The sequence below is a fragment of the Miniopterus natalensis genome, chromosome 7, assembly GCF_054644295.1.
Source record: "Miniopterus natalensis isolate mMinNat1 chromosome 7, mMinNat1.hap1, whole genome shotgun sequence".
Lineage (NCBI taxonomy): Eukaryota > Metazoa > Chordata > Mammalia > Chiroptera > Miniopteridae > Miniopterus > Miniopterus natalensis.
The window spans coordinates 67,488,390-67,513,932 of record NC_142087.1 but is presented as its reverse complement, the minus strand read 5'-3'; the positions used below and the strand labels follow the sequence as shown (position 1 = coordinate 67,513,932).

Here is a 25,543-nt window from a genome sequence, read left to right as displayed (position 1 = left end):
AGGAGGCTTGTTCATCACCTTCAGGAGGACCTAAGGCTGAAGGAATAACCCACTGGACAGCAGAAAAAAGATCCCAAGTCTGAAAGATGGGCTGAAGTCAGCAAGACAGATTCAGAAAGGATAAATATCAAGTCCTGTTTCTAAACTGGAAAGACTTGAATTAACAGCACTTCTTGTAAAAATGGAGTTTAGCTGATTTCATATTAGTAGCAGTAAAAAATGTGGGATGCTCCCTAAAGAAAACCACCTTAATTTTAGAATTACAGAATCCAGATAAAGGAAAGCAGTAGTCCCATGATACTTGTACTGGTCCATTAGCGGTAGCCTGGTCAGCTGTGTGTGTCAGTTCCAGGAATGTCACTGACAAACTGGGGTACATACAGGCAGCTGATGAGGGAAAGGACTAGAAATTACATCATATGACAAGTAAGGACAAAGGGAAAACATGGGAGAAATATTCTCTCTCTCTCACACACATACACACACATCAAGCAAAACGTAGAAGGAATGACAGTGCAAACAACGAGCCCCATAGCTGCATAAGTGTGCACGGCAGGAGAATCCTAACGATGACCCCAATGAGTCACACCCTGTATCACCCCTTCCCTTGAGTGTGGACAGAGATCTGGGACTTGCTTCTAACCAACAGAAGAGAGTGACGTGATGGGACGCCACTCCCATAATCAGGTTCCATTGCAGGGCACTCTCACGACTAGGTTACAGTAAGCACACAGAGAAGGAATCCCCCGCTGGCTTGGAAGAAGCAAGCTGCTAAGGTGGGAAATGCCTTGGATGGTCCTGAGAAGCTGAGGACCTCAGTCATACAACTGCAAGGAACTGCACTCAGCCAAACAACATGTGAGACTAGAAGAGGGCCCCAGGCCTCAGCTGATACCCAGCCCTGGCCAACACCTTGACTGCAGCCTTGAGAACCAGAGCAGAGGACACAGCTAAGCCATGTCTGGACTCCATGACCCTCAGAAACTATGAGATTATTTATTTAATTTATTTATTTTTTTTATATCTTTATTGATTTTGGAGAGAGGAAGGGAGAGGGGGAGAAAGAGATAGAAACATCAATGATGAGAGAGTCATTGATCGGCTACCTAGCCTGCAACCCGGGCATGTGCCCTGACTGGGAATAGAACCCCGATCGCCTGGATCCTAGGTCGATGCTCAACCGCTGAGCCACGCCTGGCCTGGCTGAGATTATTTTAAAGTGCAACATTTGTGGTAATTTATCTTTTAGCAGTAGAAAACTAATGCAATGTACAAGCAGTGGTTGGATAACCTTTACGTGCAGTTTTGTAGTGAGGATTTCCTTGCACTGGCAAAACACAGGTCTAGGATCTGGCTACTAGATTATGAATCTCTAACTCTATGATAATATAGTAAAAATGGAGGGGTGTTATAGGGTACATGCATGGCACTAATATTCTCTACACTAAATTCATAATAAAGTGTTCAGACAACAAATGCCACTAAGAAAACTAGAGGACTGCTGAGCTCTTAGCTACCGTGTGTCTCCATCTATGGAGCTGCACCTGCATTACCTTAGGCCAGGCCCTTGTCGGCTGAACTGCAACATCTTCCTCCTACCTGCTTTCCCTGCCCTCGTCAACTGTGCACCCCACCTGCACTGAGGCCCAGTGTATTCAGCACCTCCAGCCAGTGTTCTCACTAATGGCAAATCAAATTACCTCTTTACCTGGCTTAAAACTCTTCAAAGGTTTCCAACTGTCCCCTCAATAAGAATAAAGCAGCTCAGCCTGACATACGAAGCCTTTTACCCTCTGGCCTCCTCCTCAGCATCATCTCTTACTGGTCTTGTCCTGCCCCACTCTGTACGCATCCACAGTGAACCACTTACACTTCCCCCCATGCTACACCACTTCTTGCTCTCTCCCTCCCAAGCTTTGACGCCAGCTTGGAGAGCATTTCCCTCCCCCCTTTTTGCCTGGCTAATTCCCTCAAGTTCAGTGAGGCTCAACTAGTGTGTCCTGAACCCCCGCAGGGCCCGCCCAGGCCTGTCTGGCTACACTAAGGCCCATGCTTCTGCAGGGGCAGACATCTCCCAGATACACCACTGTGCTACCAAGAGTGAATACCGCTTTCTGCACGTTAAACAGTAAAACCTATGCTGGCATCCATCCAGGTGCTCTAAAAGATCATTTATTTACTGGAATGTGCGAAAACTTCCACATGAGAGTATGTAGCTGAGTCAGACACCCCTCAGCATGGCAAGGAGCAAAGCTACAGGGGCTGTGCCCAGAGATGACCTGGAGGTGGTGCTGCGGCAGGGGCTGCTCCTACCCACAGGTTGGTTTGTCGTCCTGCTGAATCCAGGGCTGTATTGCTGGAATTTTCTTTATAGACCGCTTCCTGTTTTCCAGTTCTCTTCCCTAACCTCTAAGTCAGTCGATAAATTCATCATGAGAAAATAATGAGTAGGCGTCAGCAACGATCCTTGTGCAGGTAATGGCATTAAAGTGATGTCAAACCAAGTTCTAAAAAAATCCAAATTTATCGTGAGAAATAGCTTTCCACAAACAGGAGAATGATCCGTTCCATAGTGTACTGTATGCAGTGGAAACCACAGAAAAGTATAAATGTCATTTTATGATAAATCATACATACCTTGCACCAAAACGTCAAAATTATTTTAGGTGATGGATGGTAACTGAAACACTGTGATGAAGTTCAGGTGCGTGGGAAGTCTCAGGGCACCTGTACAGATTCTCACTGTCTCTCCTAAGCGCCCCCAAATCATATTTTAAAATCTACTGCAGATTTTTGGTATATCTGAACAGTGTATAGTGTCTTAGGTCCAATTTATCCCTGTTTAAAAAAAAATACAGACTTTTGTCCATCTGCAGATACTGATTTTCATTCTTCCTGTTTTCTTTTTCACAATTAACCAGGAGCAATTCTGTTATCACTGGAAGTTTTCATAACCCTTCGATGCAGTTTGCTAGATTATGAAAAAAATAACTTAAAATATCTAAGTCCCCTTCACTCTCCTACCCACGTCAACTAAGCTTTTTCAAATGCCTCTCCCCCTTTCTGTCCTATGCTGTCTTGCACCCTCGCAGAGCCGTCCTCTTCGGCTTCCTCTTCTTTGGAACACAGCCAGGGGAAAAAGATGGGAACACACTCTGCCTGCTCCTAGTTCATTCTGGCTTGGACTTGGTGACATTATTTTATGTCATCTTTCACTATCACCTTTAGTTATACGCTCACTTTGTTGACTTTTTAAATATTTGATATTTCTTTTAGTTTTAATTTATAAAATTATACATTGTTTAAAGACTCAAACAGTTCTATAAGTGAGTATATAAAAGCAGCAATCCCTCAACCCATCCCCCTCGTTCCCTCTTCAAAAACCACCTCTGGCTCTTTCAGAAAATTCTGTGTTGCTACTTTCTCATTTTTCAGTTTCAGTTTTATCTTATCTGTAGGCTCATCCCCACGATGAAAACTGGGTTCTCCTTCACATATACACAACTTACTTAGACATGTCTCGCACACACATATTCACACATGCACACATTCACACACACTCTGTCTTCTTCCTCTGCCTCCCAATTTATTGTATCATAGTTATAAAAAATGTATCAAAGTCAACGTTTACATTTTCATGATGATGTGCATGCTATTCACAGCCCAACTAGGTGGTTTATCAATCATGACTTTTTCAGTATTACTATTTTTTCCTCTCTGCAGTTAATACTTGTTTGGTTGTTGTTGTTGACCTGGTTTTCTATAGGTTTCAGTAATTAACCTCCAAACCCTCACCCCATTGTGTAAATCTGGAATATGGGGTAACAGGCTAGGGAGCAGAAATCAAGCCCAGCCTGGGAGGTGAAACAGATCTTGCCAAATACCTAGAACATAGTTCAACGCATCTGAAGAAACCTCAGTAAAATTACTCTGATCATCGAGAGGCTCCTCCCATGAGGAGATACTGCTAGATCTTAAAATACAAAGGCTTTACCCCCCGGAATTTTCTCTTCTCCCTGCAACTCTTAGCCTGGCTAGGTTCCTGAAGTCCGTTCCTAGGAGGTGACGGCTCACAGAACAGTGGGATAGGCTTGCAAACCTGAAACAAACAGGGAGCCGGACTTCATACACCAGGTGGCCTGGGTCACTGGATCCCAGCTTTCCTCTTTCCACCTTTTGTTGATGAAGCACCACCACCTCCACTAGTTTCTGATAAAAGAGCATGAGAGGGACTTTTTTTGAGATTTTGCATTTTTAAAAATGTCTTTATTCTACTCTCACACTTAATTGACATTTTGGTGTGGTATACCTTACTCTACCTTTGAGCACACACTTTTAAAAACACCTAATAAGTAAGCATCCTGTGCAGGGATGAGCGCTTCATTATACGTTGCTCCCTTTTTTTCCTTGGCAAGGCTAGTATGAGAGTATGGTGAAGGTTTCCTTCCACCCTTTAGGGTTTACCGTCTTTTAAATATGCTTTCCTAAGTCTAGCAGTGACTCAGTAAATGGTCCTTCAGAATCTGCAGCAGTCTTCTCTGTACCAGTCCCTCCCTCCCATTCCTCACTGGTCAGCCCTGGCCAAGCGCAGGTCTCAATATGCAAATCAATTCCTCCTGGGCTACCGTAAGGGCAAATAAATATCTTCTTTTAAGGCTGTCTTTATTTCTGTTTCACCAAACAATTCACTCTTCTTGGTCAGATTCAACTCAGACAATTGATGTGGTAAAAAGAAGCCAATAAAAAAGCATTTAAGAAAATATAATACTGCACCTATATTTCATGAGCCAGCTTTTAGAAATTTCTGAAAATTTGCATGGAACTCTGGATGTAGCTTATTTCTCTATCTATAAAGAATGTCTAGTGAATTTATATTCCTGGGAGTGATGATCAGATTACCTGGAATAAACATCAAATCATTGAAGAACTGATTTATAAGTTAGTTACAAACCATTAATTCTGTTTACTAAAGCAAATCACTTAAGGGTGGTGATGGTAACGAGGGAAGGAAGAAAGGCACACAGCACCACTTGAGCACTTACGGTGTGCCAGTTCCTCCGCTGAGAAGGCACGCATCATCTCGCTTACTCCTCCAGGCAATCTTACTATCCTCGTATTTCAGGTGAGAAAACAGGGGCTTGGGGTGGTCACGTAACTTGCAAAGGCCACACAGCAAATAAGCAGGGAGGCTGAGATTTGAACACAGGAGATACTGGAGCCTGTGCTGCAACCAGATATCTTTTAAAATATTCCAATTATACATTTACTGTTGCAGACCAGCTTTTCCTCTGTTTGATTTTAATTTGTTTCATTCTGTTTTTCCATTTCTGTGAAATCTATAGATTCACTTTTAGACATATATATGGAATGCAAGTTTTACATCACAGCAGCATGGGTTCATGGAACCTTCACGAATAACAGTTCTTCAGGTAAAAATTTTCCCACAAATAATAAACGTATCCAGTCATCAGTCTTGTGCTTTGGAGCATAAACTCCACCCTACACTCAGAGTCTGTAAGTGCTCAACACCTACTAAGTGCTCACAAATAGCTGTTGAAGGAAAAAAAGACCAAAAAAAGACCATGAAGATAGAACTAAGCACATCAGGAAGGTAGCCAATACATTCCATCAACATTTTAAATCCTTTCCATATCTGTTTAATAATAAACCCTGCTTTCAAGTAACATATAGCACATGAGGCAAAATCTGCTACCTTCCAAAGGAACACGTCTGGCCTGGTAATGACCCTCGTGCCTGGAAGGTACTGCCAGTCCCTCGGCTCTAGCTGCCCATTCTTCTTCCCAACCCTCCAGAACCTTCAGTTGAAAGACTTTAACAGTTTTACTCAAAAGCTTTTCCCATGCCTGTCCACCTCTGCCCCAAATGCAGACTGACCTCATTCGTAACTCCTAGCCTCAACTAAGCCCCAGTTCTCGGAACTCTCTCATCTAAAATCTAACACATGCACGTGCGTGTTGTGCAGCTATGTGGGAACACAGAGCCTCTCTAAAACCAGACCTCACCTTCCCAGCTAAAGGCTGGCTGTACGAAATCCTCCCTGGAACGTGCCGAGAAAAAACACAAGGCACGTGTTAATGTTTTTGTTGAATTAAATGAAAAGTTCCTTACACTTCTTGTAGATAGTATCAAAGACACCAAAAAATATATACAATAAGGACAAAGAGAGTAGCTGACTCAGTTTCCCTGAATCCTTTTAAATTAGGTTAGGTTTATTTCATTTAAGGCACCCATCTTTATTCAGGATATATAGTTAAAAAAAAAGACGGGTAAGTATTCTTACTTCATTTTTATCCTATTTATGAATGAGAATCCCTCTTTCTGGTGTATCATATGAGGAGAAAATACATTCAGATTCATGACTGTCTTCACCTCAAGTGAATGTTAACTTTCATTTGTGATTAAAAATTTCAAATTACCCTGGCCGGTGTGGCTCAGTCGGCTGAGCATAGTCCCATTCACCAAAAGATCACTGGTTTGATTCCTGGTCAGGGCACATGCCCCGGTGTGGGCTCGATCCCCAGTAGGGGTGTGCAAGAGGCAGCTGATAGATGTTTCTCTCTCTCATCGATGTTTCTTTCTCTCTCTCTCAAATCAATGAAAACATATTAAAATTTTCAAATTAAGAGTAAAAAAAGCCTTTATGTTTGACAATTTTAATCCAAGAAATCATGGGGAAATTATTCAAGCATACTAGTCAATTTGACTATCTTTTTGGGTATTAAAAGTGACTACAAAATATCAGGAAGAACTCTTCAAAACCCCACATGCATTTTAAAACCTGTTTTTCCCTTTTAACATGGTTTGCACAGTAAAAGTAATCATTCAAAGGTGTGACATAAAGTCTGTGAATTATGAGACGTTGTTGTCATTACTTTTGTGAATTACAACTTTTGGTCATATGGGTTTGTTATCAATTATAAGGGCAATTCATGTAATATACAGATATACAATAGTGTGCCACAATCTAATGCAATTTATTCTTACCCATGAGGTGTTAATACATAGCTCACAAAAGGCCAAACTTTAAGTTCATCCTGAAGGTTATCCACTCACATGAAAGGGTGTTTTTTCTTTTCTTTTAACAGCTCCTATATTCTTATCTAAGTATTTCTGCTTTTTCCTATATAGTCTAAATTTATCAAAGAGAATATATATTAAATCTGAAAATAAACCTTAAGCCTTTGTGATCCAATACTGCATATGTGCTGGTGCACTTATGTGTGTAATTTTATAGGAACATACAACAATTCTAATTTTATCTAGAAATCATATAAAGTTATCTGCCTGTCCTAATGAAAACAGGAAGTCTTTTCTTCATATTGTAAGTATTTCCTTGTACTACATAAAAATTATAACTATACTAAAAATTAAAATAGAAGTTTCTATAACACACAAAGAAAAAATGATGTATCATAATGAATATATTTGTTTCTTCATTTTCTTGTAAGAGTTTTTTCAATCACATGGTTTTGAACAAATTACTTCCATTTAAGAGCACAAGATCTAAAGGCAGACACCCTGGATTCAAATCCTGACTCTGCCATTTCCTCCTCTCTGTGGCCTTGACATGGAAGGTGACTTAACCATTCTGTGCCTCATTTCCTCTTTTGTAAAATGGACGTGAGAATGAGGCTCTATCACAGTGAGCTGCTGTGAGGAATAAAAAGAGCCTAGAGCACAGCCTGACACACAGTAGGTACTCAGCAAATGCTAGTGAGTTGTCGTCATGATAGTTAGTAAGCCCCTGACTTTTCAATATGTTCTTTTAGATAAGTTTGCTAAGATAATGCCAATGACTGTTTATTTGGCCATCCTCTTGCAGAAGTGTTACATGTAAACAGACTGTCTATACACGCTTTAAAAATGAAAGTGCTATTATTGGAAAATATTATGAAAGATTCGGTGCCAAGGCAACAGGTGATCAATTTAGTTATGGCACCTCTAATATTTGACAATACTTAATTCACTGAAATACACAAACACTTTCATGGTCAAAATACATTGCTATTAAGTATATTTCCCACTTGTAAAAGTCTAAAAAATTTTAAACAGAAACTGAACATTCAAATGGTACTTATTAGCCAAGTCAGCTGTGCTTTTCCTTAGGTGAGTCACCCCAGGCCAAGCCCTTAGACATACACCTGAACACATTAAACTGGAGTGTGTACCTTGCAATTTTCAAAAGAGGTAAAAAAGCAAGTTTTCTTAGTGCTAGACAACTGATTGCAGAAACCCAGAGGAACGCCACAGAAACACCATGTACCCCATCACACAGCATGGCTCCACTCATTCCTCAGTGGAGTGTGCTTAAATGTCAAGCTTCCTGGAAAAACTCGGCATTTCTCTCCCTCCTGTGGGCATCTCCCCCTTCTCCTCTTTCCACCTCCCATACGGCCCACCTTGCTGCTCCTGCAGTGGGGCCAAGCCCCAGAGGGATCTTGTGGAGAACAGCTACCCAGGAATCTCTAGCTCCGGGAAAAGCACAAGATTTGGGGTTTTCATTGACGGAGCTGGGCCTAGAAATGAGGCAGCACAGCTCCCAGGGCAATGGGAAGACATGCAAAGCAGGAAGAAAAGCGTGGATAAAAAGAGAGTAACCAAAATAGGGGTGCAAAGACTTACAAGAAACTGTGGCCATCATCCATCCACCAGCACATCTCCACTGTCTGGTCAACACGGACCACAGACAGGGGCCTCTACACGAGTTCTGAGAGCCCATTCCTCTGTTGTGCAACCCCCAAAAGCACCTCCCACCCCTACACTCTTAAGATTTACGTTATGAAACACATGTGTCCCATGTATTTTTTCATATCTTTTCTCACTCGAATCCTATGGGCCACATCTTTTCCTAATTTTGAAGGCATATTATTTTTCAAAAGAAAAAGACAAACTTTAAAATGGGAATCAACAGTTACTGATCAGTAGACCTAATCATGCTCTTAGATCTGTTCCAAATCTCATTTTCACAGTATCAGGAAACAGTCTATATTCCCTCACTATTCTGTTGCAAATGCTTTTTGAGCCATTAACAACATACTAAGACAGGGGAAGTTTAAATACATATATGTGTGTATAGGTTGATAGATATAGATATACACACACACAGATATGTTATATAAGAATAGTAAATATATAAATATATATGTAAATAGTTACATATATAACTAAATAGTAAATATATATAAGTAAATATATAGTATATATTATATAAGGAAAGCTATTTGAAATATGAGTTATGTTATGGTTTCACTAACTCAGTCATTTATTCTATCAGTATTGAGAAGATGTCATGTACCAGGGTCCTATTTTAGAGCTAGAAGTACAAAGAAGTGGACGTCACATGCACATGCATGACTAGGACAGGGCAAGTGAAATGGTCGCCTAAGAGAATCCCGGAGTGCAACAGCATAAGTGCACACAACAGTCTGGGAGGTCCTACAGAAGAGGGGTCCGAGGGAGTCAGGAAGATGGTGACACCCAAGCTGGGATGAAGGGAACCTGAGAAATGAGAGTATACCAGCTGGATGGAAGGGCACATACAAGGCATGAGTCATGAAACAGCAGAGACTCTGGGGAAAGTTCAGTATTGCTTAGCAGCTGGTAAAGCTAGAGATACGGGTCAGTCTTTGAAGGGCCGAGATATCTGGCCAAGGTGTTTGGATTTTGTGCTATAATCAATGGGAAGCCATTAAGCAGCAGTTAATGAGGGTGAAGGGCAATGAACTGGCTTCTGAAACTCTCACAGTGACAGAAGACATGAGCTGGAGGAGGGCAAGGGAATGGAGACAGGGAGATGGCTGCAGGAGAATATGATAATAACCCAAAGTAGAAAAAAAAGAAAGCATGGACCTAGGTATTCTCTGTGGGAATGGCGAACAGAAAACTCACTGAGAGCTATTTAACAGGCCCCTTTACAGGAACTGGCACCAAACACATGTGGACACTGCTGAAAAGAGGGAGAGCCAGTTATTCCCTGGTGTCTAGTTCTGGTGTTGGGTTGTTAATGGTACCCTCCCCTAAGTGATGCCTATAAACGATATATAAATATAAAAGGAGATGAGTTTTCAAAAGAAATATGAGCTTATTTTGGACTTGGAATGTAGGTATCTATGGGACACTGAGGCAGGAGGGCACATTAACCTGATCGTCAGAAGAAAAGCCTAGGTTACAGACACAGATCTGATGGTCATTAACATGCAAGTGGCAGTCAAAACCAAAGGAAAGGGACAGTCAGTCACCTAGCGGGAAAATGTGAGAAAAAAATGAAGACTAAAACCCATAATTTGGCTGTATCTTCATATTCCTGTCAGAAACTCTCAGATACCATATGTAGAAATAGTCTACTTAATAGCTATCAACACAGAACTAGGGCCGAGTGTCAAACGCTAGACAAAACATATTTTAATTTGCATTTTCTTCCCCTGGATTAAAAAAAAGTATGGAAAGGTAAATTATTTGGAGTGACATGTTTCACCCAGAAAACTAAAAAAAATCCACACTTTTATTTTTCTTAATATCTGTGTTCATGAAAACCACATGGTAAATAAACCACAGTGTTAATAATTTATAATTATCAAAAAACCTTAATATAGTAAATTTATATTTTGTAGTAGCTAATATTCTAAATGTAAAAGCAAGGGGAATGATCACAACTCAGAACGATTTAAAATTCATATAGATTGAGTACTAATTTTTAGACTGTCGAGTATAAATTAAAGCATGAGAAAGGGAAAGGGTGCGACGTAGATGTCTTACTCTAGTTTACTAACTATAAGGCCCCTGGCTCTATGCTTAGAAAGTACTTCTGATTCCTGAATACATGCCATAAATTTTGCTCTTTGGAACTTATGTGTACTTTAACAGGATGAATTTCCTATCTTTCAGCCAAAACAAATGTATAAACATTTTATGAATAAAGCTTTTAGTAAATGCTAAAATGCACAAATCAATATTTAGTCTCAGACTAGATGTCCTTGTCAGCTCTATCTTAGTATACTAAAGATGTTGACTTTAGTTTATGAATATATGTTAAGATGTCTGTTTTCTGATGACTTCAAAAAGCTAGACAGAACAATAAATGTTTCATTTTAGAAGTATGCAATAAAATAACTGTTTAGTAATAAACACTACTTATATTTACAGTCTTATATCACAGTAGTCTGAAATAATGGTTGAAAATTTAAGGAACAAGTATGTGATGATTTTTTTCTCTCTAAAGAAGACAATCTTGTGGTCTACATTTAAATAACATTTGCATGTTTAATATTAAGATAGAATATCCAGCAATTACCAGGCTTATGCCTGATGTCATAAGCAATAAAGGTAAACTCTGACATCACCTCACATTTCAAAAGAAAATGAAAACCTGCCGAAGTTCAATGAGTTTGAGAATGTGAGGCAGGGTAGGGTGGTGCTTAAGACCACACATAAGCTTTAGAATCAGGCAGGAATCATTTGAAGCCCCAGATCTATCACTTGTTAAGTATTAGACCTTATAAAAATGACCTCTCTCAGCTTGTTTCCTCATCTATATAGTCGGAAAAATACTGGTATCCACTTCAAAGAAATGTTGTAAGAGTCAAGTGTAAATAGATATTACTTTCCATTTCTCTTACCCTTTTCTATTTTTTCTTTTATCCATAGCACTTTCCATCTTTTTTTTTTTATAACAAATTAAATTTAAATTTTACAAAACATCCAACAGACCCATCTAGATTCACTATCATTGCTATTTTTGTTATAAGCGGTAGAATCTATCAACTGTGCTGCTCATCTACTATCAAGCTGTCTCTTTTTGACAATGTCAGTGACTCCTGACCCTTTATCACTGTTATATGGTCAGTTTGTGTCCTTGCAATATTGAACAAGAGGCAGGACATTGCAGTATGACCCTTAGAAAAACACAGTGACTTTCTTAAATGGATCCATGCATGTTTGTGAATGATATCCTTCCAAAATTCTTTTTAACCTGCAATTAGGGGGAGGTTGTTTTAAATGCAACATTTAGAGGTTGTACAGCTTCATCTGCACACAGAATGCCCTCCTTTACAATGATGAAAACTGCATTAAGATAATTAACAAAGTCACCTAAAAAGACTACCTTAAAAAATAATCATTTATCTAAAATTTTTTCTATGTATATCAGATTTCAGTGAGACTTATTTTATTAATATAATTATGACCTATTAATATTGTAATGAAAATAAAAACATATTATTTTACAAATATTGATGATATATATCTACATAAACATTTAAATTACAATACTAAAAATAAAAGCATACATATGAAAGAAACCTATAGGTTTAGAGTAATATTCTTGTGGCTCTGAAATGATAAATAATCTAGAAACAATCTTAATGCCATTCATTTAACTTTAAAGAAAATACTATTATTTTGTTAAAACAGATTTGACAGAGTACTGCAAAACCTGAAGCAATTTCATTGGAAAAGAAAGTACATTACCATGCATATTATACAGTATTAAAAAAAGGAATATGTTTTAATATTTTTCTACATGAAAAACTATTAATCTGCAAAAATAGCTAATATAGCTTTGATATGTAACTTAAAGCACGTGGTTAAAGGAAAGGACTTGATGAATCTTAGACAGAATGCTGAGTAAAACCGAGTGTATGGTTGACCAAGGTGCACTGTGGCATTACTTTGTGGAGCCGATCAATAGATATTAGCTTTAAAAAGGAGATATAGAAAGGAGAGGCAGCATATTCTTTAAGTGACAGTGAGAAGGTTTAAATTGTCTCAATCAAGACTCAATTTTTTCTTCCCAGTTTTTCCAGCTGTTCTCTTCCAGTTAAGACTCTTCTTTTTCAAATAAATTTAATTAGTTCCAATTGATCATAGCCAACACTTACGCAGTTTTATCCATGGTTCTTTATTTTTATAAGGTGACACTAACAAAGACTGCCAGGCTCAGATTTCAGGGTCACAAGACAACATTAATACCTCATTCAATTCTCACCCAAAAGAAAAATTTCCAAAATGACTATTTTCCTATAGCAAAAGCACTAAGTTATATTTCACATTTTTATTGCTATATTGGTCAATTGTTTAACTGAGTTACTTGAAAAATTAAGTTCCAGATTACTATAAATATATCATTAATACAACAATGCATATTAGCCTAACTACAGCCTCCAAATAAGAATCCACTCAAAAAACAGGAAAATATCTCTGTCATAATATACTTTCTATTTATTTTATGAGGAGATATTATTAGAGCAATTCCTTTTAAATAACTGAAAAAGAAATCAGGTTTTTTCAAAGTGAATGGTTAAGACGACCAGTTTTCCCTTTTGTATTTGAGCTCTACAATCCTAGTTATCCCAAAATAAGATTATTATGCTTGGAACAGGTTTCTCTTGATGCATCTACCATATTTTTCATAATGCAATTTATATAGGATTCTAGTCAATAAAAAGAAATATGGTTTTCTTCTAAACCTTCATAAAAATCTATACCACATCTTAATCAAGTTGCACAATCTAACCTGCATGATCTGCAGACTGCAGCATGCTAGTTGCTTTGGCGTGTTAAGGAAGCCTTTTTCCAGCTATTTAAATTCCTTGGGTATTGAACATTCTTGCTTCTAGTAGCCACGGCATGAAATAAATAAATTGCCTGATAAAAACCACTCCTAACTTACGTTCAACTGAACTTCGTACAGATTAAAATACAGTTTGTTGGCATTAATTGACCCTCCAACACTAGATTTTCATTTTTAAGCTTTTTTATTTGTTTAAACAATCAAATAAAAACACAGCCATGTGCTATAATGCAGTCTTGTGACTTTGGCAGTGTGTAATTCAAAATTTCTATGTACCGATTTAGTATTGCCTGAGTGCCCAAAACTTCATCTTTCATTCCAGAATGCAAACTGAGTTATTCTACTATTGCAAAGGTAACTTCCTTTTCTTCTATGAAGTAAACCACTACTTTTTACAGACAGAAGGCTTTGAAAGTTATAGGGATTAAAATATAACAACACAGCTATAGCATCACTTTTAAAAGCAATGAAAATGGAATAAAATAAAAAAATAGTTTAAAAAACTTGCAAATGAAATAATTTCCTTCAGTAGCTACTGAAACAAATCCCATGACTGTGAAGTGCAAAAGACCTGCAGAAAAGTGGCAAGCTTCTGAAGTAATTTATATTTAAGGTAGACGGTTTAAAAAAAAAAAAAAAAAAAAAATCAATGAACTGATAACATTTAAAAGAATTTAAAAGTAACAAGTAATAAGAACCACCATCATCTCATTTTTACTGAAAACCAGATGCTCCCCAACTTAGTCAACTCCTTATTTGCAGCAGTGACACAAACATGGGTTTTTAAGTTAATACTGGCTTTGTAAATTTTCAAGGGAGATCATTAGGTTCCCTCAGTTCCTTCCCACAGAAGCAATTTCAAAGGCATTCAGGTGCTAACAGTAAAGAACCTGCCACACAGAGCTTTAAAAGAAAAACAAACAAAACAAAACAAAATAAACCTCCCTCTTGTTTCTTTCTCCCTTTAATTTCTGTTGAAAATTTTACTGATATTTTCTGGGCATGCTTCTTCTCAAATTAGTGGTTACTATTAAGTTAATATTTTGTTGCTTCGTGATAATTATAGACATATGTCATCAGATTTTACATTTTAACCATCCACGCCAAAAACAAAAGTTTAACATTCTTAATACCAATAAAAATATCTATACTAGGTAGTTTTTATCCTCTGTGCATTGAAAGAAATCGAGCTGAATGCATCTGAAGATCCAGTAATTGGAACTGTTTAAATCTATAAAAAGACAGGCTGAAAATATGTGCTGTATGGCTTTTCTAAATTTTACTTGATGCCTGGTAATGTGATAAATAATGCAGATAAGAATGTTCAATACCCAAGCAATGCAAAAACTTTTAAAGCAGCAGCATTTATTTCTATGGTATATGTAAAAAGAGTAGCTGTAAGTTTCCTTATGCAGCTATCGCATATATTGCTATTACATCTTCAATAGTTTCAGTTTACCCTATAATTGCAAAACCTTTCATAACATAATAGATGTATTCCTCTACATGTTCCGAGGCTTTAGAAATGATCCTAGCCTCTGAATTAGAAGGTCCCCAGAAAATCAAATGCACAGCTAGCAGGTTCATTGTTACAGCAACAATGAGCAAACCTGGGCCAAATAAACAGTTCCACTTCTTCCCACTTCAAGATCAAAAGGACACTAAAGAGTCTTATAAAGCCAAACACTCCATCAATACCGGTTTCCATCCTTTCCATCAACATACTTAGTCCCACTGTAAATGACAGAAAAGCGTTTTCCAATATTGGACAAGGCTCATCCAGATTATGTTAAAGACGTCTCCTTACCAGTTGTGATGTCATCATCTACAAGGTCATGCTCTTCTTCTGGGACTTTGGCTTCAGACCCCGAGGTAGTGTCAGGGGCAGTGGTGATGGGCTGCATGGCTTCTGCTGAGACCCCAGCTAGAACAAATGGGAATCACAAGGTTTAGTTTTTAAGAACTAAGGTAGAGCAAGACTCTTCAAGCTTTTTAACATACCAGATGCAAACACAACACATTAAAAAATATATATTATGTAGTGTTCATGGGTTTGTGGGTTCATGTAGAAGATTCGACATAGTAAAGATGACAATTCTCTATAAACTGATATACAGGTTTAACATAATTCCTATAAAAATCTCAGCATAATTTTTGGTAGGTGTAGACAAAATTATTCTAAAATTATGTAAAGACAAAAGAATTAGACTAGCTGAAAGAATTTTGGAGAAAAAAATAAAGGAAATATCAGTCTGCCCCATTTTAAAACATCATATAGTTATTAAAACTATGCAGCTTTAGGTTAATAGAATAGAGAACCCATAAAAGATGCATTCAAATGTGCCCAACTGATATTTGACAGGTGCAAAAGCAATTCAATGGAGGGAAGATAGTCTCTTCAACAAATGGCCTACTGTAACTGGACATCTGTAGACAAAAATCTGAACCCAATCCTATAAAAATTAACTCAAAATGGATAATGGACTTAAATGCAGATCAAATAAGTATAAAACTTTTAGGAAAAAAGAAAATCTTTGTGATCCACGGCTAGACTTGACACCAAAACCACAACCCATAAAATAGTACCTTGGTAAAGCAGACTTCATTGAAATTAAAAACTTTTGCTCTACAAAAGATCCTATTAAGAGGATAAAAGACAAACTACAGACTAGGAGAAAAGGTTCGCAAATCCCACATCCCACAAGGGACTATACCTAGACTACCTAAGGCACTCTCGAGACTCAACAGTAAGCAATCTGGCAGTTCCTCTAAAGGTTAAGCACAGCTACCACATGACCCAGCAATCCCACTCCCAGGGAATGAAAACATAGGACCACATAAAGACTTGTACATTAGTGTTCACAGTAGCATTATTCATAAAAGCCAAAGAGTTTTAAAAATCTGAATGTTCATCGACTGATGAATGAATATATGAATCTATCACAATTTATAGATGAATTGATAATGGTGATATATTCATAAAATGGAATATTAATTAGCACTACAAGGAAATGAAGAAGTAAGAGGCCAGTCATAAAACACCACATGTTGAAATGTCCAGAACAGGCAAATCCAAAGAGACAGAAAAACATTTGTGGTTGCTTAGGGCTGGCACACACGTGGGGAAAAGAGGAGTGAAACTATAGGTAGAGTTTCGTTTTGCGTGATGAAAATGCTCCGCAACCGATTGTGGCGACAGTTGCACAGGTCCACGAATATGCTAAAAGCCACTGAATTATACATTTTAAGGACAAATTTAATGACATGCAAATTATATCTTAATAAAGCTGTTTTAAAAAGCTTTTCTAACATTTCAGGTTAACCAAGGAATTCAATCCACTTCTGTATACTCTCTTGGTTACTTTTCTGTAGCTGAAGAAAAACGGGGGGAAAAGAGCCACAGAGGACAATTATGTAATAAGAAAACAAAATTTGTCATGAATATTTTCTGTGTTAAAAAGGAGCGATGTTCCTTTTTTTAAAAATTCAACTATATTCTGGATTTTGACCATATTTGTAACTCATTCTGTTAGTCCTCACAATCAAAATTTCTGGGTTATTTTGTTACCAGTCATTAAAAAAAGACTGATTTGGTTACTTCAAAATGATATATATTTTATTTTTTAAAGATCAGCTAAATATCCTAACTTCAGGCAAACTGGGCATTTGATGGTAACAGAACACCTAAGATTCCTAACTTTGTTGGAAGATATAAAGGTGAGAAACACTGGGAGTGGGAAGACCAAATGACTACCGCAAGCAAGTCTCAAATCCAAACCACAGACCATCTAAAATGTATTTTAGCAGTTTGTTTTAAGGAAATGATAGAAACTTTTCCATTTGAACTTTTGGATCATAAAGCTATGGTAAAAGATGAGCAAAGGAGATTTAATCCTAATCATTATCTGCAAAAGAAGGAACTATACCATTTAAAAAAATTCCCAGCTATAACATAGCTATTTCTAATTGCCACTGTACTTACTGTTATATTACTATCTTGCGATAAAAGGTGGATATTATAGCAGACATTTGTAAAAGGCAAACCTATAGGATAGAAATCAAAGCAGTGGTTGCCAGAGGCTAAGGGCATGATAAGTGGATTGGCTACAAAGTCAATCCACTGAGCAAATATTTTAGAATGAAAATAACCTGTGTCTTGATTGTGGGAGTGACCATCCACATTTATTTAAAACTCTTAAAAGTGCACACTGAAAACAGTGAATTTCACTATATAAATTGTACTTCAATAAATCTTTTAAAAAAAGAATCATCAAAGGTACTACATACCACTGTCACTAAAGAGAACTGAGGATTTTGAGGATTAAGCCAGAATATGATGCTATTTTCCATGAAACACAAAGACTAGAATAGAATGTTTTACTTTCTTCCTGGTATTAAAAACTAAACTTTTTGAAACATAAAAATCACTTCATCATTAACCACTGTCAATAAGATGACAAAATATTCCTGAGAAATATGAAGAGTCCACTTGGAAAATATTTACATGGAACCTCAGTTTCTTGCATATTGATAATGAGGATTATAAACACCAATTCATTGTATGGTGGTACTTCGCTATTTTCTTATCAACCTGATGTACGTGAACTTACTGGTCAAACTATGCCATTAAATCTAAGATTTATTTATTTTTTGGGTATCCCCATAATATTTGGAAGTAATGAACATCTCATAAAGGTTTCATAAATACACCTTAAATAGAACTGTACACCTTCAATCCCATGACACAAATTCTGTTATTAAATATACTAGAAAATAATAAGTATGCTTTGGGGAAAAACATACACTAAAAAGATACAATAGAGATGATACAGAGATAAAGCGAGTAAAGGGATAGAATAAAAAACACACACAACTGGGGAGGGGGAAGGGATGGAGTAGAACGGGTCATTGGGGAGAAAAATGGACATCTGTAATATTTTAAACAAAAATAAAATTTAAAAAAAAACACACAAAAAAATCGAAAGATGTGAGATACTTCAAAAAACAGTCCCTAAATACAGAAAAAAATGAATGTACATTATGCCAGACAACAGGGGTCTATAAATGGGTTCCATACTGGGAATCAGGATGAAAGGAAGGGGAACATAGGTAAGAGAAAGTTTGGACTCAGCTCAGACAGGGAGTGGGTGGTGGGGGCTCTGGCTAGTAGCAGAATAAGAAAAAGAGAGGGCAAGGAAGACTATTACGAGATCTTCATGTCATCTAGATTTCTAAATATTTAGATTACTATTCATTGTGATCTATTTTTATAACTTTCCCATTTATATGCAACATTTTTAATCACTTAAAATTTTTTAAAATGAAAATATGGAAATACCATTTTCAAAATCAATGTAATAAAACTGTATTTTTCTCTCCCCACCAGTAAAATCAGATATATTATTCTAAAATTTATCTTTCAAAAGCTTGTAAATTGCCTTTAAAATCATTTTCATCGTGCTGGCTGATAATATCTGACTAATGATAAATAATATGAACTCAGAAGACTTCAGTGTCATGTGATTAACTTAATAATCAAAGATTAAGTACTAAAGTTTAATAGAGTAACATTTAAAATACAGCACTTTAACCAATACTAGAATATAAAATCAGCTGAGTTCATTATAATTTTATTATTTCATTAAAGATGAGATGGAAGCGATAAACAATATTGTTAGGACTCAGAAAGAAAAATACATCCAGAATATTTATAAATATTAACAAAAATTATATTTCTCATTCCATAGTAATATAAATTTCTAGTGAGTTCAAAAAAATGGATCTAAAAGAACAGCAGTATTTTTATTTCACCAGTTTCTCACAACTGTGGTTTCTAGTGGTCCAATAAAAATAAACAAGAGGCAATAATTTGATATGAGCATTTACTTTGAATAAAGTAAAATTTAACAGTAAGGAAGGGAGTTTATTTTCAGGCAGAAGGCTTGAATTTATTGGAAGCAGATCTCTGCAGTCACTGACCACACTGCCCCACATTCCCCGCAATCCTTATGACAGACAGACGGCCTGCCTCGCATTAATTCACTTCACACCACTTCTATCGATCCACAGCCAGTTCCCTAGTCTCTCTGCACACAGTGCCTGTCTGGCTGCCTACATCCACATCAGCACACAAAGGCCAGAGAAAGATAACCTTTTGCTTTCCATTAAAGACACAGGATCCACTTTTCCTTGGGCAACAGCATCAAAAATATAAAATATAACAGCATAGATGTCTCAGAGAAAAGTCTTTCTGTATGAAACGTTGGGGGCATTTATCCCTTATTCTAACTCAAGATAATTTCAATTGAGCAAAAAGAAGTTACTTTATTAAAGGCTACAAACCAATTAGAGAAATAAAAAATATTGTTAAAATTGAAGCGAATTGAAGCAAATTGTCTTCAAGCCTGAATAAAAATATAATAATCATTTGGTAGTATGCTTTGATGGTTATTTTTAAAGAAATAAAATATGTTCTTTTCCTAAACAGCATTTATATTTTTTAAGAAAATTGCTCTCATATAAAATGCAATATAAACAATTATGAGAACAACAAAAGAAACATATTTACTGAATATTTCACAAGAAATAGAAAAGACAGGAAGTACGGCATCAACAGAACATTAATGTAAAAGTATAAGGTTTCACTACTGCTCCTCTTTCCCAACAAGAACCTGAAAACGAGCCATGGTCAAAATCACGCCTAATACTTTTAATTCACTGCATGTACTTTTTCAAAGATTTCTTTTTGATTTGCTGGCTGGGAGCTAACTCAACACCAATTCTGGTTTCAGAAGACACAATAAAGCAAAGATTTATTGTTCAGCCTACAACGTGTTGGGAAACAAAGGCAAATCAGTCTTGACACACAACTGTACTAAAGAATAAACTTAAAATGATAAACTCTGGCTGATTTAAAAACCCAAATAATAAGCAGAACTATACATTTCAGAACTGAGCAAAGTATATTCTCTTGGATAAAAAAGTACCTTTGAAACGCTCTATGAATTTTCATTCTTTTGCTAGGATTACCCAGGCAGAGGTGACACCACCAAGTGGTAACAAAAGCAGTGCACTAAATAAATAAATATAGTACAATAGGTACACTGTTCTTTATAATAATAAGTAACTTTAGAAATCATAAAAAGAGAAACTGATGAAGGCTGCTGAAGCTAAGATAGCTTTAAAATAAGGAGGTTAAGATTTGGCCCGGGCCTGAAAGGTGGGAGAGATCTGAGTGAGAGGCCAGCACGCCACTATAATAAGGCAAAGCCATGAGAACGCCGAAGGCAGGGGACCATGCCAAGCTCCCTCGCCATCTGAAGCACCCGTGGAGCAGCCGGGTGCTGTGTGCCCAGCCCGCACCAGCTCCCGGGGCGGAAAGGGAAAAGACAGCGCCTAACTCCCAAGCAGCTCACATGAGAAATGAGGCCGTGGGGACTCACTGACAAAACTGAAGCATGAGAAATACTACGTTTTGTGTTTTAGAAAGATCTCTCCGTGAAGAGTAGCCAAGGACTCAAAAGCACAGGTAACAAAAAGGCACGGGAGCGTGTGCGCGCGCGCGCGCACACACACACACACACACACACACACACACACACACACACAGTTTAGAAGTTTTCATTTGAAGAAAGGCTACCACTTTTTAAAAAATGTTTGAAAACCGCTGATCCTGACTTTTTAAAAATAAAGACAGTATAAATGAGAAAATGAAGAGTTGTTTTCACATAAAACGTACAGAAGGGGGGGGGGCTCTGAACATAGGGAAGGCCGAGGAGGGGAGATTCAATCGCCAACAGAAATAGCCATGTGGAAAACGTAGATTGTAAGTGCGCACGTGAAAACACACTGTCCACCGAAGAAAAACCAACCGACTCTGCTTGGGCCGGGTGAGGATGAGCACGGGTCACAAACCACTTCCCGGCAGGAGAGCTGAGGGGCTCTGCAGGCACCCGGCTCGGCGGGGACACTGCTGAAGGACCCCAGGAGGCAGGGCGGGGAACAGAAGCACAGGAGCGTGAGGAGGCGAGGAGGAGGGTCGGGGCCAGCTGGGGCGGAGCCCGGGGCGGTGGGGAGGGGGCTCACAGGGCGCGTGGGGCAGGAGACGCTTCGGGTCCCGTGGGGCTCCGGCCCGGCGGCGAGAGCAGGTCAGCCCGCGGCGGCGGAGACCACGGGCCGCCGGCTGCGGCCCCTGCAGTGGCAGTGAGCAAGGGCCTCAGCAGCCCGAGATTTTAGGGTACGAGGAACCCTGTAACTTCTCTCTCTCGTCATCAGAACAGTCCAGGAGTTCAGTCTGTGCAGTCAGAAGCAGCTCTTTGAAGACAATTATGGGGACAGAGAGTTTAGTCTACACTAATACAAAATAAAAAATGGTACATTATCCCTTAAATTCAACGATGAATACAAGGGGCAGTTTAGCACAGTGTCTGGGATACAGTAAGTGCTCAATAAATAACATTATTAGTATCATTCATATTATCACCATTGCCAAATTTGGCTTTTCTCTCGAAGTGCTTTCCTTCCCTCAGTATTCAATATTCAACTTTGATCCTATTTGACGAACCTATTTATTTGTCTTTCTAAACTTTTCTTATGCATCGCTTCCCCCCTTTTAGAGCTACATTTCCAGGCATCTTAAAACATCTGTTTACATATAAGCTACTTAAAGCCAAAAACACTCGAGCAAATATTTACATTTCAAAGAATCAATATATCCTGTGACTTCTGTTATGGCCAATTATGTTATTTTCAAATATCCACAAACACACACACAGAAGTGGGAAAGCTTTTGATCTTGTAATCTCTTAACACACAATGAATAATTGATTTGAAAATTAAGACACAGGAATCTTGTTCTAATATCATCCTAGTAGATGACACATTTAATTGGCGGGAAGACGCTACAGGATCACACTATAAGGCATTGGTGATAAGTATTTCTTCACACTAATAACTTAGATAAACATTGTGATGTGCTTTGACTTCATTATTTGAGAATATTTAATTCTTCTACAGATAAGAAAAACATTCAGATGGGTGAAATCCGTAAGAAGTATTAAGTGTGGGTAGTAAGTAAACAAGCAGCTTGTGAGACTATGGGCAAGACTCCTAAGCCATGTTAAGTATAGACGGTAAGTGAATGAGCTGGGAGATATGTTATGTGGAAAAGGGTGAAACGAGTAAGAATGTTACCTGCAGATAAAATTAACGGAAAGACCAAGTCAGGAGACAAGTGTAAAGCTGTAACACTCCCAGAAGAAAGAGGAAAACCTGCAGAATCGTGGGCTTGCCAATGACTCTTTGATACAACACCAAAAGTATGAACCATGAGGGAAAACACTGATAAACTAGACTTGATTAAAATCTAAAAATTTATTTTATAAATGACACTGTCAAGAGAATGAAAAACAAGCCACAGCTTGAAAGAAAACATTTTAATATTACATATCTGTTAAAGGACTTGTACCTAGTATATAGTAAAAACTTTTAAGACCCAACCATTAAAAAAAAACAACAACGGCAAAACAAAATGAAAAAGCTGGGCAAAGACCTAAACAGACAATCTTTGCTATTAGGAAGGTAAAATGTTAATTACTTTGGAAAATAGTTTGGCAGGCCTTTTTGGTGTTTTGTTTGTTTGTTTTGTTTTGTAATTACATTCACACTTACATATGACCAAGCAATTCCAAACCTAGGTATTTGCCCAAGTGAGTTAAAATCTTATGTTCATGCAAAATCCTAAACATGAATAATTATTGTAGCTTTTTCATAACCACCAAAACCTAGAAATAATCCAGTTGTCCTTAAGTAGGTGAACAGATAAACAAACCTTGGGACAGCCATATAAGGGAACACTATTTAGCAACAACAAAAAAGAACTATTGATTCATACAATAATATGGATGAACTTTAAATATATTTTGCTAAGTGAAAGAAACCAAGTCCAAAAAGCTACATGTTGTATGATTCCACTTATACAGAATTTTGGAAAAGGCAAAACTATAAGAATGGAAAACAGATCAGTGGTTGCCAAGGATTGGTGGGGTAGGGGTGGGGCTGATTATACAGAGGCTCCAAAAGGAACTCTCCAAGGTGCTGGAAATGTTCTGCATGGTACTGTGATGATAGACCTCACTCTATTCATTTGTCAAAACTCAAAGGCTTATGTACCCAAAGAGTAAACTTGATTGCATGCAAGTTTTTTTAAAAAATGAATTCACCAGAATGCCAGGGAACCCGGGATGAACTGCAGCCTGTGACAAATGCATATGACTACATTATAAGTGTATGGCATAACCTCCCTGAAGAGTGTAAAGAAAAAAGGAGCTGACCTACATAACTGGGGAAAAAGGCCCAACACTGCTTATTGTAAAGCTAAAGACAAAAAGAACTATACACAAATACTGTGTTCTAGCTGGTAAACTGATTTTTCACAGAGATACGGGTTAGCAAGTCTAAATTACTGTTTATGTCTACGAAGGTTGAAAAAAACAAGTAAATCCATTATAGATAATGAGAGTCGGGTTTCCTACACTCAGAGAAAAAAAATTACAAAAGCATGAGAGGAATCCTGTGGTGGTGGGAGATACAGTATGAATTCATATCTATTTTAACATACATGGAGAGAGATACAGAAATAATTATAGGTATGTAGGGATATATTGGTTAGTATGTACATATATGTTTCCCAGTCTGTCCAGAGAGAGGGCCTAGAAGTGGTGAAATCCCAGCAAAACAAGCACACCCAGCACCCAGATCTTAATTTCTAATACCTCCTTTAGAGGGAAATGCAGACCTTGGAAAAATGGCTGATTCTAGGACTTAAGCAGGGGGAATACAAGATGAGTGGGGAACGTGTTCTGTGCCAGAAAACAGGGAAGTGACTTTAAAAAAAAATGGGATTGGATCAAAATGACACTGGAGACAATTTAAAGGAGTTCCCTATGGCTAATGCTGAAATAATTTGAGCAACATACTGGCATTATTCTTCAGTCAATTCCTGCTAAAGCTTGGTGCTGGGTCATTTGAGGACCAAACATAAGGTCCGGGACCTTGGCGCAAGAAGTTCTCAATACAGTGCTTACTACATACATTAATTTTTATGAAGAGTGTATGGCTCCATGATCATAAGGAACTGCAAATGATGTCTCAATAAATATGAAGAAGTAAAATGGTAAACCTCAACGAAAACTAAGTAAGCAGGTACAAGAAATATATTTACTTCAGCCTGGAAACATGACAAAACGGCATCAAACTGCTGAAGGAATAAACTTCCATACACTGTAACGGGCGTAACGCACCCACAGCAGCATATCGTTATTCCACATTACACTGATTAAATCTCACAATTCATTTTAAAGACTATTCATATCTAACCCGTGATTTAGAGGGGGACAGAAAGCTGAATTAACTATGGGCGCACCAATCATTGCCTCTGGCAGAGCTTTTAAAGAATTAACTTGCAATCAAGGTTTAAAAAGAATGAAAAATGAGTCAGATGAGTACTAAGATAGTGGATACTACAATGTGCAGGGAATGTAAGCTTCGATCTTTTTTTAACCCAGTCCCACAAATAAAAATAAAACCAGAAATACGTTTTTAAATGAGGCAGCACTTTTAGATTGGACTCAAACATGAGCACGAGTCTGGTGGCAGGGGTGGGTGGGGCGGGAAGTGCCATGAAAGGAAGTACAGAGCCACTAAAGTAAACTATCACTGAAGAAACTTGAGATTTACAGAGAAGGCTAACAATAAAGAACTGTGCTTCAAAGAGGGTAAGTGAAGGGCCCTGATCTACTTGATGTCGTGGGGATGCAGGCTATCTGCTATTGCAAACACCCCACGCCCACCGCTAGTCTCCACCGGAGTGCCCGACAGCAGGCCTTAGAACTACGCTCCCTCTCAGCGTAAGCAGCGCAGACCTCCGTGCTGTCAGGCTGGCCTACACATTCTTCC

At 37.8% G+C, this 25,543-nt stretch overlaps 1 protein-coding gene across 1 annotated transcript in view; it reads right to left on the bottom strand.

The window, feature by feature from the left end:
- Positions 1-25,543, bottom strand: part of WDR7 (WD repeat domain 7) — a 273,398-nt gene that overhangs the window by 148,510 nt on the left and 99,345 nt on the right. Inside the window, exon 20 of the mRNA XM_016223510.2 lies at positions 15,396-15,512. Coding sequence (XP_016078996.1) covers positions 15,396-15,512 — 117 coding nt within the window. The remainder of the gene's footprint in view (positions 1-15,395; positions 15,513-25,543) is intronic.